This window comes from Pleurodeles waltl, chromosome 10 (assembly GCF_031143425.1).
Source record: "Pleurodeles waltl isolate 20211129_DDA chromosome 10, aPleWal1.hap1.20221129, whole genome shotgun sequence".
NCBI classification, from domain to species: Eukaryota; Metazoa; Chordata; class Amphibia; order Caudata; family Salamandridae; genus Pleurodeles; species Pleurodeles waltl.
In genome coordinates, this window is record NC_090449.1 from 34,772,900 (window position 1) to 34,785,954 (window position 13,055).

The 13,055-nt window shown below is 43.5% G+C and overlaps 1 protein-coding gene across 5 annotated transcripts in view; it reads left to right on the forward strand.

Moving 5' to 3' along the window:
• The window catches only part of LOC138260995 (catechol O-methyltransferase-like), a 97,341-nt gene that overhangs the window by 63,019 nt on the left and 21,267 nt on the right, over positions 1-13,055 (forward strand). For 3 of the 5 annotated variants that reach the window (XM_069209582.1, XM_069209580.1, XM_069209579.1), the window contains one exon: positions 11,770-12,055. In XM_069209582.1, coding sequence (XP_069065683.1) covers positions 11,782-12,055 — 274 coding nt within the window. In that variant the 5' untranslated portion in view covers positions 11,770-11,781. Of the gene's footprint in view, positions 1-2,706; positions 2,816-11,769; positions 12,056-13,055 lie in introns of all 5 variants that reach the window. The other 2 variants (XM_069209581.1, XM_069209583.1) reach the window with 1 other exon arrangement.

The window sequence follows — 13,055 nt, forward strand, 5'->3', positions numbered from 1 at the left end:
GCCTCGGACTCCAGCTCAGCAGTGGACGCCATGTCCCACTGCGATGCTGCAGCAGGCGTCTGAGAAACACGTTTACTGCAAGGGGAAAATATACAAGGAAAAAAATCCAGAATCAAAATGCCCAAATACTTTCTTTTCCAGTGAAGGGCACAGGTTTAAAAAAAAAAACATAAATTAGATTTCACCTTAGTTGTAAAAAACAGAATGCTTCAGAACGGATACTACAAACGAATTAATAAAAACCTGCTATAACAGTGATCCAAAAAATGGAAAGAATTTTGTGTTAAAAAGAGGGAATAGAAACCAACCCAAACAGTAGACTATATACAGGATTTGTTTGAACTTTCTAATTTCCCATTTTTGCTTGCTATTGCTATATTACATATAGTGTACTGCATATAACAGTGAAAAACTCACAAAAACACAGACAAACCAAAAAAATGACCCAACTATTTTTTTTATAGTGAACACGAGCTTAAAAGAGAAATGAGAAATAAAAAAATCACAAGAAGCCAATAGAAAGTGGTCAAACTTACCTCCAAAATCCAGGGCATGGAATGCTGGAAAAATATAAAATAGGCACCAGTAATTAAACCATGAAGTACACTCTACTGTTTAAGGATGCCCACATAAAGCAACCAAAGCAAAGCCCAAAAGAGAGGTGAAAAGTATATGAAAAGACAGACCGAAGCAGAGGCAAAGCAACACTGACATGGACACAATAACACAACCATATTGGGGGCAGCGCCCCCATAGCAGCTGTGGGACTTGGTACCAGGGCACCTGATCCACGAGAGATGTGCACACTCATCTCATCATGGGGCAACACAAACACACTCCTGAATATGCTGCATTCTGGGAAGTTGCCACATTTAAAAATAAAAATAAAACACGTGCCTAGAGAGTTGTGCCCCTTACCCATGCCAACCAACAACTTGGAGCTGGGAACAGGACATCCCACGCTCTCATCTCAATAAACCAGAAGGCCAGTATATAAATAGCACATTCTCACTACCATCAAACTCACCAAACAAACTTCACACACTAAGAGAGGGTGCTCATTCCACACATTCGTGCAGCATGGCGTGCACATTCAGTGCACAGCCACAAACCTGCAGGGGACCAAAGTGAGCGTCCCCAGGCGCCCAAACACAAATACATACGTAAGTCTACTACACGTTCAGACCATCATTTACAGCCTAGTGGTACCAATTACCACCCTTCGCAAACGTGCACGCCAATACAAAATATGAAACCCGACAAGATTCAAGAACTGACAGTGTGACCACCACAGAATTAGGCAAACAACACATATGACACTGTGATGCCCACTACGGCCAAGCAGTCTACTCTGTAAAGAGCATGAACAACCCCCACCCAGACATGGTGACCTGCTCCATCACCGGGCTGGTCCTCGCCAGAGACCTGCATCACATCTCTAGGGTGGGCTGTCTACAAGCTTGTTCTGGTAGAAATCCCCCATCTGCATCTCTCACACATCTCCCTCCACTTCATCGCTGTCTGCCCATTCATAAAACCAATATATCTTGCAGAGGCAAAACCTACTGGCTTTGCCTATGCTTGTTTTGTTTCATAAATGATTTCTGGTTTGTCCTAAGCAGCCTTTTGCTGGGTATTGTCCGCTGGTTTTCCCTTTTCGGTGTCAGCTGATTTTCTTGGCCACAGATAGAGCCGCACTTCATTTCTTTGGCAGTAAGGCCCACAATTCATTGTGTTTTTCACAGCTTGGAAGGCTTGTCTATTGCTGAGCTCAGCTTATATTCCAAAGGTCTCCAGTTTGCACATGACTCCCAGAAACCTGCGACCCACTGCTATACATAGTCTGCCTTGTGACATGATGTTCTTTCATTTTTCTAAGCGTCTAATGCATTTAATTGATGGTGACTTTCATTTTCCCATCCTCTATCTTTCGAGGAGCTTTCTAGTCCTGTAATATTACTGAGCATCGACTTTGATGCAGGAGCTGTTCTCAAAGGTAACTTACACTTCCGGGTAATGTACGTGTTCAATTCACTCTTAAGCTGTAAAGTTATTCAAAAGTGTAGACTTTTGTGTTTCCAGCCCATGAAACGAGGGACGGAGGCAGATTGTATGAGTGTGAGTTACTAGCGCCAAAAACAAACAGTGATAGGTTCAGCACCACCCATGGCCAACTACCAGTACTGCAGCACCCTCCCATGGAAACTCATGGAAGTAGGGACTTAAAACAGAACCCCACTGGAAATAATATTCAATTTTATGGACATATTTAAAATAGTTACAAATATGAATACATATAGTTTAATGTTAAGAGAAGGTTTCAAACAGAACACAAATGTATTATTTAATTCTAAAATATTTTAACAACCTCACAATTAAATGTAATGATAATATTAATAAAATATAATTAACTTAATTTAAATTCATTTTATATAAGATTTTTAACAACTATTAATGCATAATAAAACATTTTTTTTTACTTTGGGAATTTATTTTTGAATTTACTCTAACGCAAAATAATGTTTAAAATGTTTTAAATTAAAGATTTAATTCAAAATTAAGTTAATGCTGTAGCATTTATTTTGTTCTACATTTAAAATGTACACAATTAACTTACAATAATACATAAAATAAAATGTATTTTTTTTCTAACTTTGCCTATGTTTAAAAAAAAAACTTACATTTTTGCCTAAACCTTTATCATAGGTAAACCTCAGCCACTGGAGTGTACATCCATTTGTGGTAAAGTATAGGGAGTTTCTTACCTATACTTTACTGTACAGAGATCTTCCCCCGCGATGATTACTGTTTTGTAGTAAGTATGCCCAATTTTTTAACCACTCCCCTTGGTCCCTCCCACACTCACTATTAAGTAGTAAACTTACATGAGTGAGGATCTCTCTGTAGAAAAGATCAGGCTTACACTCATTGGTTTGTGAATAGTACTTTGTAGTACTTTAGAAGTACTGTTGTAATAGTACTAAACGTACAACAAAATGGAGTTTGTGAATGGCCCCCAAAATGTTTAGAAAAATTGAATTGTAAGGAGCTGTCAGAATTTCAGTCTTTTGAAAGTAGGGCTGGCCCTCCAGGTTAGGCAAACAGCAGAGACTCAAACTACAGAAATATTTCAGGCTCAGGCACCACAAATGTAGTGTACTCATGTCTCGGAGAGATGCATCTAGATAGCGGTAGTAAAGAGATGGGCAGCTATTAACACAGATAGGAAAATTCCCCCATCTGAGTCATAAAATGGCCTCTGTAGTAGCCAGAAAGTTATTTATTACAAAAAGGAAACTTTGGGCCTGATTTAGTGTTTGGCGGATGGGGTTAGTCTGTCGGAATCGTAATGGATATTCTATCCACCGTATTACGATCCCATCATATCCTACGGAAATTGTAGTAAGGTAGATGGAATATCCGTCGTGTGTGTGACGAAGTAACCCGTCCGCCAAATTCTAAATCAGGCCCTTTGTCATAACGGCAACGATATGTCTCCAAGTAAACAAACCATCACTCACAGATAAGCATCAAATATATACTAAAATGTTCCTATCAACTCGTAATGCTGACTAAAAACACTAGATATGTCCCAAATACAAGATGTTATTGTTGTGTAAATGTACAACTTTGTTCCCTAACATAAACATGTGATTTTCTGAAAAGCGAGAATTATATTTCTCATTTATTTACTTCTAACTTCAGCTGCCAATCGCAATAAAGTAAAAACAAAACCACGTTACCCATTTGTCACTGTATACGCGTCACATGCCCCAATCACAGGAGAGTAACCCCTATAAGAGTATCATGCCACCATATTATGTCCTCTTTTTTGTGAATAAAGTCTCCTAAGTGTTGAATATTCCAATCAGATTAAGGTATATTCACCAACAGTTCGAATAGATCTCAACATTGATCTTGTTGCGTAAGCTAGACATTTTTTTATTCTATGTCTGGAGCGAAGGCTCTGATTATGCTTGTTCAGGGCTGTCTCAACATCAAAGACGCCACATCAACAATAGGTTAATAATAGAATTTCTGAAACTTAGATTTCAGAAGACCAGTCTGCAGCTCTCATTTTGTCCTCTAAGCAAGAACCTAGAGAATAAGATTTTAAAGCCGTGGCTCATCTAGAGGAGTGAGCTTCAAAAACTGAAGTGTCAATACCAGCTTCAGCTAATAACCATCTCATCCATCTTGCTAAAGAAGCTGCAGATACAGGTTTAAAAGGTTTTTGCAAAGCAATAAGTAACTGGCCACCTGCATCTTTTCCCAGCACACGTCATTGCCTTGAAATCCTTCAGACATTGAACCTCACATAATTGAGGATTGTCTGGAAAAATTGGCTAAGTTACTGACCTGGTATTGGTTTTGGTACGACGAGTAAAGGTGAACGCCACACCTTCTGGGGAAAAAGTTATACCTGCCAGATCTAGAGCATAAACATCTGATACCCTCTTACATGAGATTAAGTATAATATCATTGTCAATTTGACTGAAATTTGTTTGCGTGACGTATCTATTTGCTGGCCATTGTTCCAAGAACTTTTGTACAATATTAACACCCGAAAGAGAAGAATACTTAGGTTTGGCAGATTTGGTCATACAAATACCTCTTATCAATTTGACAACCAATGGATGTTCACCCAAGAGTTTATCAGCGACTAGGAGGTGGCCAGCAGAAATTGCAAATCTGAAATCATTCACTGTCCTATGTGCTAAGATGGGAAATTGATCCCCATAGGATCGACACCCCATTTATTACACCAGCTACTCCATATGTTCCAAGCAGAGGCATAACGTTTGTGGGTACCATGGCCCATGCTTGTCTCATGAAGTCTGCACCCTGTTGCAAATTGTGTGGTGAATGCCATCTTTTCCTTAAACCTCCCAAGCCATAAACCAAAGCTAGCCTGAGAGGATTAGGGGGATGAGGAAGGCCATCTGGATTCAAGAGAAGATCTTGATGGACAGGGAGAAGAACTGGAGGAGCACAGGCTAGAGGCAGGGCTACTGGGAACCACGGTTGAGCCCTCCAGAACGTCAGAATAAGAATGATCTCTGACTTCTGCCATCTGAGTTGCGTTAGGACTCTGGGAATCATCAGGAACGGGGGGAAAGCATTACCCCGGAACTGAGATCAGTACTGAAGAAATGGCCTCTGGGTCTGGACGCCAAATGAAAAGCTTGACCAGTTGTCAATAGAAGCGAGATGAAGAAGTCCACTTCTCATGGGCCCCAAAATCCAAGGAGTTGCAGAAATAGCAAATTATCCAGTTTCCAGTCACTGGAGTCCCGTAGATAAGGGGAGTTCCAGTGCGCTATCAGATTCCTCTTGCCTGGGAGATGTTCTGCTGTAATGGAAATGTGATGGCTGAAGCAAAAGTGCCAAACATCCTTGGCGATTTCCTCTAGGAGATGAGATTTTGTCCCTCCAAGTTTGTTGACATATCAAACTGCAGAGATGTTGTACATCTGCATCAATATGCAGCAATTGTTTTCTTGGGAGGGGGGAGGCTCCTGATGGCAAAGGAACCCACCAGAAGTTCCAGGCAATTGATGTAGAGACCCAGCTCTGCTTCTTACCTGCGTCTCCCTGTCAAGAGAGATCCGCATTTCACTCCCCAGCCCCACCAGCTCCCATTGGACTCTATCACTATTTCCGGAGATTTGCCTAAAATAGCGTTACCATTCCTGGACACCATGTGATTCAACCACCACAGAATTTCTGTTCTGGGTTTCTCCGATAGAGAGACCTATTCTGAGTAATAAAGGCCCTTTTGTAGATGTTGGATCTTTAGTCTCTGAAGAGCTTGGTAATGGAGGGGACCCAGAAAAATAGCCTGAATCAAAAAGGCCAAAAGTCCCACTATCCTTGTGATGGATTTCAATGATACAGTCTGATGGATAACGCAAACCTCAATTCTTTCTTGATGATGCAAATTTTCTGAGAGGGAAGAATCGAGTGGGTGCAGACTGAGTCTATCTGGAAACCCAGGATTTCTATTGGTGGAGAAGGTGTCATTAGAGATTTCTGGGTGTTGAAGTAGTTTTGATGGTCCAAGAGAGATGACATAAGAGGGTCTGAGGATCTCGTGCCATTAAAAGAAGGTCGTCCAGATATACAGTCAGACGGACCCCTCTCGCTCTGAGGGACTCCACTACTGGTTTCATCAATTTGGTGAAGCACCAGGGGTCTGAGGACAGTCCGAACGGAAGACATTGGAATTCCAGACAGTGGTCTTGCCATTGGAATTGCAGGAATCTCCGGTGTGGAGGAAAAATGGGAACAGAAAGGTAAGCTTCCTCCAGGGCCAGGCAGACCATCCAGTCACCCTCCTCTAGGACATCTCTTAGCATGCGAATACCCTCCATTTTGTATAAAATCCAGATGTTAAAGTCTTTAAGGGTTTAGTGCAAGACGATAACTGCCCCCTTTCTTTTATACACAAAAAATAGGACTGATTAAACCCTTGGGGTGGAACGTAGAAAACCTATTGCTCCTTTGTTTAGCAAGTGTTGGATTTCTGAGCCTATAAAAGAGTGTTCTGTTTGGGAAACATACATTTGTCTTGGAGGGCACATCTTACCTGGGGTCCTGTAAAAATCTAGTTTGAAGTCCTGCACAGTCTCTAAGACCCAAGGGCGTTGAGTAATTTGTCTCCCCTTGTCTAGAAACAGACCCACTCTTTCCCCCTTTAACTCTGACAATGGAATTATTCTCACCAGAATATCCTGTGTCTTGAGTTGCTCCTTGTTGTCCACGGCGGGAGCCACGTCTGAAATGGGATCAGTCTACTCTGGAGCGAGTGAGGTAGAAGGTGGCATTGGATGTCTCTCGCTACCACCCACCCCTACATCGAGGGTAGTATCCTTGCTGAGAGCTTTGGATACAGTGCACGCGCATAGGGGGAACCTTGAACAGCAAAAGAGGACTGTGCGGAGGCGCGTCCGATCCTAGCTCCTACTCCACGCAGCAGTACGTGGTGGCTAAAGTTTGCCAGCCGCTCCAAAAACAGGAAGGAGGGCGTCTGAAGATGCATGCGATAGAAGGGTAAGCGCACGGGTTAGCGTTCCTGGGTATTAACACACAAATGCACACATGCTAAAAAAAATGCCATGTAAAAATCAAAAAGCTCACACACTGAAATAATGAGCAATGCAAGTGAATCGCATATGGTATACTTTAACGCGCGTATAACAATAACACAAATCACTGGCGCAAGTATTTCAATAAGATGTAACACTATGGGATAATCTATAGTAGAGAATAAAAACACTTATCGGCCTGTGAAGCAACAAAGAAAGAAAGCACAATATGATGGTATGATGCTCTTATAGGGGTTACTCTCCTGTGATTTGGGAATGTTATGTGTACAGTGACAGATGGGTATGTAGTTTTGTTTTTACTTTATTGCGACTGGCAGCTGAAGTTAGAATTAAAGAAAAGAGAAGCATAATCAGAGCCTCTGGCCCTGGCACAGATTTTGGATGACACCCCTAAGTCAAATAGAAGACGTAAACAAGCACTTACAAAGCTAATAAGTTTGGTGTTAGCAGACAGCATTTTGGCTTTGTTAATACTTGTTTTGTTCAGTCATGGTTTTTATAAAATGGTTTTGTTGGGGGAACTACCAGACCCTTGCTAATATAAAAAAAAAAATAGTTAAAAATAAAAAAATATTTCTAGCCTAAAAAAGGCACATATTACCATGGTAGTTCCTGGCGTTGAACCAAACTACTTTGTGTGTGGCTAAGCTCACCTATTGCCTGCACTGTAGTGGGTGGGTGGAAAATGTGAATGACACAACAGCTGACCAATAGATCAAGTGGGCTGGGTTGAAGGGCCCTATAACTAAATATAATAGATACAGAATTTTAGCAAATGTATTGGCAAATGCAAATAAACTCCACCATTACTGGGTCATTTTCACCCTTCTGTCAGTTCAACTGCAGTAACTTTACGTGACCATTTAAGCTCTTCACACTGCCCCCCACTAACAGTTATCAGTAGGACAGCAGTGCAGCATAGGCTGGGGGCAAAGAGAAAACTCGCTTATCTGGCCAGAACAACAAAGAGAGGGCCTGTCCAAGAGGACACTTAGATGAGCACATGGGGAGGAAGTAAAGAGTGTCTGTCTCTAGTCATTGAATTAGTCGCCTTCACACGCTGCAAGGTTTTTAGGTGTCCGGCAGTATTCATCTAAGGGCTTCTAGTAATATCTTCGTCTAGCACCCGTGTAGGTTTTTAGGTGTCTGGCAGTTTTAATCTGAAGGCTGTTAGTAATACCTTTGTCTAGAGGCTGTGCAGGGTTTTAGGTGTCTGGCAGTTTTCACCTGAAGGCTTCTAGTAATACCTTTGTCTAGCACCTGTGTAGGTTTTTATGTGTCTGGCAGTTTTAATCTGAAGGCTGTTAGTAATACCTTTGTCTAGCAGTTGTGCAGGGTTTTAGGTGTCTGGCAGTTTTCATCTGAAGGCTTCTAGTAATCTTTGTCTAGTAGCTGTGTAGGTTTTTAGGTGTTTGACAGTTTTCATCTAAAGGTGTCTAGTAATGCCTTTGTCTAGCGGCTGTGTAGGTTTTTCATTACAGCAGTTTTTATCTAAAGACTTCTAATGAAACCTTTGTGTTGCAGCTCTGTAGGTTTTTAGGTGTCAGGAACTTTTCATGTAAAGGCTTCTATTAATACCTCTGTCTAGCAGCTGTGTAGTTTTTTAGGTTTCTGACAGCTTTCATCTAAAGGCCTCTAGTAATACCTTTTGTCTAGTGTCTGTGCAGTTTTTCAGTGTCTGGCAGTTTTTGTCTAAAGGTTTCTAGTAATGCCTTTGTCTAGTGTCTGTGTAGTTTTTCAGTGTCTGGCAGTTTTCGTCTAAAGGTTTCTAGTAATACCTTTGTCTAGCACCTGTGTAGGTTTTTAGGTGTCTGACAGTTTTCATCTAAGGGTCTCCAGTAATGCCTTTGTCTAGTGTCTGTGTAGGTTTTTAGGTGTCTGACAGTTTTCATCTAAAGGTTTCTTGTAATGTCTTTGTCTAGTGTCTGTGTAGGTGTTTAGGTGTCTGGCAGTTTTCATCTAAAGGCGTCTAGTAATAACATGAGTTTGACAAGAGTGGCAGTATGTTGCTGTCAAGTTATACTACTGGAACAATCTGTGTGATATTATTTGGTGAAGATGTGTTTTGAAGCATTGCTGGTAAACATTCAAACACAAGCTCATGCCCACTAAACCTCGGAGATTCGAGATTGAGGGCCCCTCTCTTCTGGACTTTGTTTAATACAGCTTCAAATAAAGTTTTAAAATGAGAGTCCACTTTGGAGTGAGAGCCTTGATGTGCTGCATTGCGCCTAGCGAGAGCACAGAAGTATACGCTACCTGTTAGATCTGTGCTGCTTCCTGGGCCATTTGTGTGTCGTGAGGCATGCTGCTGCCTCTGCTACACTTATGTTTTTGTGTGTGCCTTTTAGTTGTGTCAGGCAATATTCATGTCCGTGTCCATATTGTCATGTAGCGTACACTGATGCCACCATCGCTGTACGTGTGAGGCTTGTGTGAGGGAAGCTTGCATTGTGTGAGGGAAGCTTGCACCGTTATCTGTGATGAACCGCCTGTGTGTGAGGGAGGCTTGCACTGCTGTTCCCTGTGATGAACCTGTTGTGGTGAAGGTGCTTCCACTGCTGATGCCTGTACTGTACATTTATGAATACTCCTTGCATTGCTACACTCTACGTTGTATGAGGGAACCTGACCAGCTCCCCACTTTGCTACACATGTTATCTGTGTGAAGATGCATGCAGAGCTGCTTCTTGCACGGAATCTGTTCATTGTGTGAGGGATGCTTGCACCGTAGTTGCATCAGCTGTACTCGTCTAGTGTATGGAAACTTTGCACTGCTTCTGCCATTGTTGTCCATGTTGTGCGAAAATGCATGCACATCATGTCCTGTTGTGTGTGAAGAAAACTTCCACTGCTGTTGTCTGTGATGAACCTGTTGTGTGTGAGGGAAGCTTCCACTGCTGTTGTCTGTGATGAACCTGTTGTGTGTGAGGGAAGCTTCCACTGCTGTTGTCTGTGATGAACCTGTTGTGTGTGAGGGAAGCTTCCACTGCTGTTGCCTTGATGAATCTGTTGTGTGTGAGAGAAGCTTGCACTGCTGTTCTCTGTGTTGTACCTGCTGTGTGTGAGGGAAGCTTGCACTGCTGTTCTCTTTGATGAACCTGCTGAGTGTTAGGGAAGCTTGCACTGCTGTCCTTTATGATGAACCTCCTATGTGTGTGTGTGTGTGTGTGAGGGAAGCTTACATTGCAGTTGTCTGTGATGAACTTCATGTGTGAGAGAAGCTTGAACTGCTGTTCTCTGTGTTGTACCTGCTGTGTGTGAGGGAAGCTTACACTGCTGTTCTCGCTGATGAACCTGCTGTGTGTGAGGGAAGCCTGCACTGCTGCTATCTGTGGTGAACCTGCTTTGTGTCAGGGAAACAAGATGAACTTGCTGTGTGTGAGGGAAGCTTGCACTGCTGTTCATTTGGAATCTTCTGTGTGTGAGGGAAGCTTGCACCACTATTCTCTATGACGAACCTACTGTGTGTGAAGACACTGTGCACTGCTGTTCTCTTAAATGAACCTACTGTGTGTGATGGAAGCTTGCACTGCTGTTCTCTAAGATGAACCTCCTGTGCGTAAGGGAAGCTTGCGCTGCTGTTGCCTTTGTTGATCCTGTTGTGTGTGAAGAAAGCTTGCACTGCTGCCTGTGTTGAACTCGTTGTGCATCAGGGAAGCCTGCACTGCTGTTGTCTTTGTGGAACCTGTTGTGTGTGAAGAAGCCTTGCACTGCTGTCTGTGTTGAACCTGTTGTGCGTGAGGGAAGCTTGCACTGCTGTTCTCTATGATGAACCTCCTGTGTGTGAGGGAAGCTTGCACTGCTGTTCTCTATGATGAACCTCCTGTGTGAGAGGGAAGATTGCACCACTGTTCTCTGTATTGACCCTTTTGTGTGTGAAGAAAACTTGCACTGCTGTCTGTATTGAACCTGGTGTGCATGAGGGGAGCTTGCACTGCTGTTGTCTGTGATGAACCTGCATGTGAGGGAAGCTTGCATTGCTCTTCTCTGTGATTAACCTCCTGTGTGTGAGGGAAGCTTGCACTGCTGTTCTCTATGATGAACCTCCTGTGTGAGAGGGAAGATTGCACCACTGTTCTCTGTATTGACCCTTTTGTGTGTGAAGAAAACTTGCACTGCTGTCTGTATTGAACCTGGTGTGCATGAGGGGAGCTTGCACTGCTGTAGTCTGTGATGAACCTGCATGTGAGGGAAGCTTGCATTGCTCTTCTCTGTGATGAACCTCCTCTGTGTGAGGGAAGCTTGCACTGCTGTTCTCTATGATGAACCTCTTGTCTGAGTGGGAAGCTTGCACCACTGTTCTCTGTGTTGAACCTGTTTGTGAAGAAAGCTTGCACTGCTGCCTGTATTGAACCTGTTGTGCATGAGGGGAGCTTGCACTGCTGTTGTCTGTGATGAACCTGCTGTGTGAGGGAAGCTTACACCGATGTCTGAGTAACCTGCTGCATGCGAGGGAAGCTTGCACTGCTGTTGCCTTGATGAACCTGTTGTGTGTGAAGAAAGTTTGAAATGCTGTTCTCTGTGATGTACCTGCTGTGGGTGAGGGAAGCTTGCACTGCTGTTCTCTATGATGAACATGCTGTGGGTGAGGGAAGCTTGCACTGCTGTTCGCGCTGAACATGTTTTGAAGATCTAACTATGGACTTCTCTTCCTAGGACATTGGCACCATGCTGTATGTGGCAGCCGCTGTGTTGGTTGCCTTGACCCTTGCGTTTCTCCTGGTGCGGCAGAAGGTCCGGACTGATGGCAAGTGGGCTCTCTGGTGGCACGACAATTTAAATGAGAGGTTCCAAGACTTCGTGACAGGCCGGACACGACCAGAACGCTTGCTGCAATACCTTCAGAAGAACGGCACACGCGGAGATGCCAACAATGTGGTGGACACCATAGACCGGTTCTGCGGCACAGTGGAATGGGCCATGAACGTGGGCGGTGAGAAAGGTACAAGCTGCTTCAGATGAGTGCATTAATTGGCTGTTAATGAATTCTCTGGGTCTGAAGACACAGAATCAAAGCCTCTAGTATTGCTTCGGAACTAATGATGCTGCAGACTGAAGCTCGTTTTATCGCCAAGAGAGTGATGTGCTCTGTATTATCAGAGATATGAAGAGATACTGCCAGCATTGGGCGATGAAAAGCACTGTCCGGGCTTCACCTGTGCAGGTGAGGGACTGACAGAGCTGGGACTAAACCTCTCTGTATAGAGACATCAAAAGCCTTAAGAAGAGGTCTCTGCATTTGTGTCTGGTTTCCCCTCCTCTCTCCGGGTTTACTGATACCAGTGGTACTGGTAACTCCGGTGGAGGGGTGGGAGTAGAGGGTGAAGGGGTTGGGAGTAAAGGGATCCTGAGAAACGCCTCAGAAACAAGGGGTTACTGAGGAAATTAGGAATACCACACTCAGTCCCAGGTAATTCCTCAGTGTCCCATTTAGTTTCTCCCACAGCTTTAAAAAAAAAAAACCAGATCCCTGGTATTCCCATGGGACTCAAAATTCAGATGGGATTGGTAGCCCCATTTAAGGGCTCCAAAGGAGTTAAAATGGGATTTCCCATCAGTCCTGGCAGTACTAGGGAGTGAAGCCCTCTCTGCCCCAAGAACAGAAGAGACGGAGACCCAGACAGTGCTGGAGGGCTGTCCACAGCTCATTTAAAGCCCAGAGGAGTCAATGGCAGTGTGGGAAGTGAAGCCACTTGTGTATTCAAAGGATGGGAGACCCTGATGGTGCTTCAGACTGAAGCCTCATCTTTGTCCCATTGATGGGAGAGGAGCTGACAGAGTTCTCAACTGAAGCTTCCAGTACATACTCATGGCTTTCTCTAGATCCCAAGATAAAGATGGGGAGGGACAAGGCAGAGATACTTCATCCATATGTCACCTACTTGTCATAGAGGAAAAAAAGGCAATGTTTTCTTGACACTCTGTAGAGATCACTGAACTTT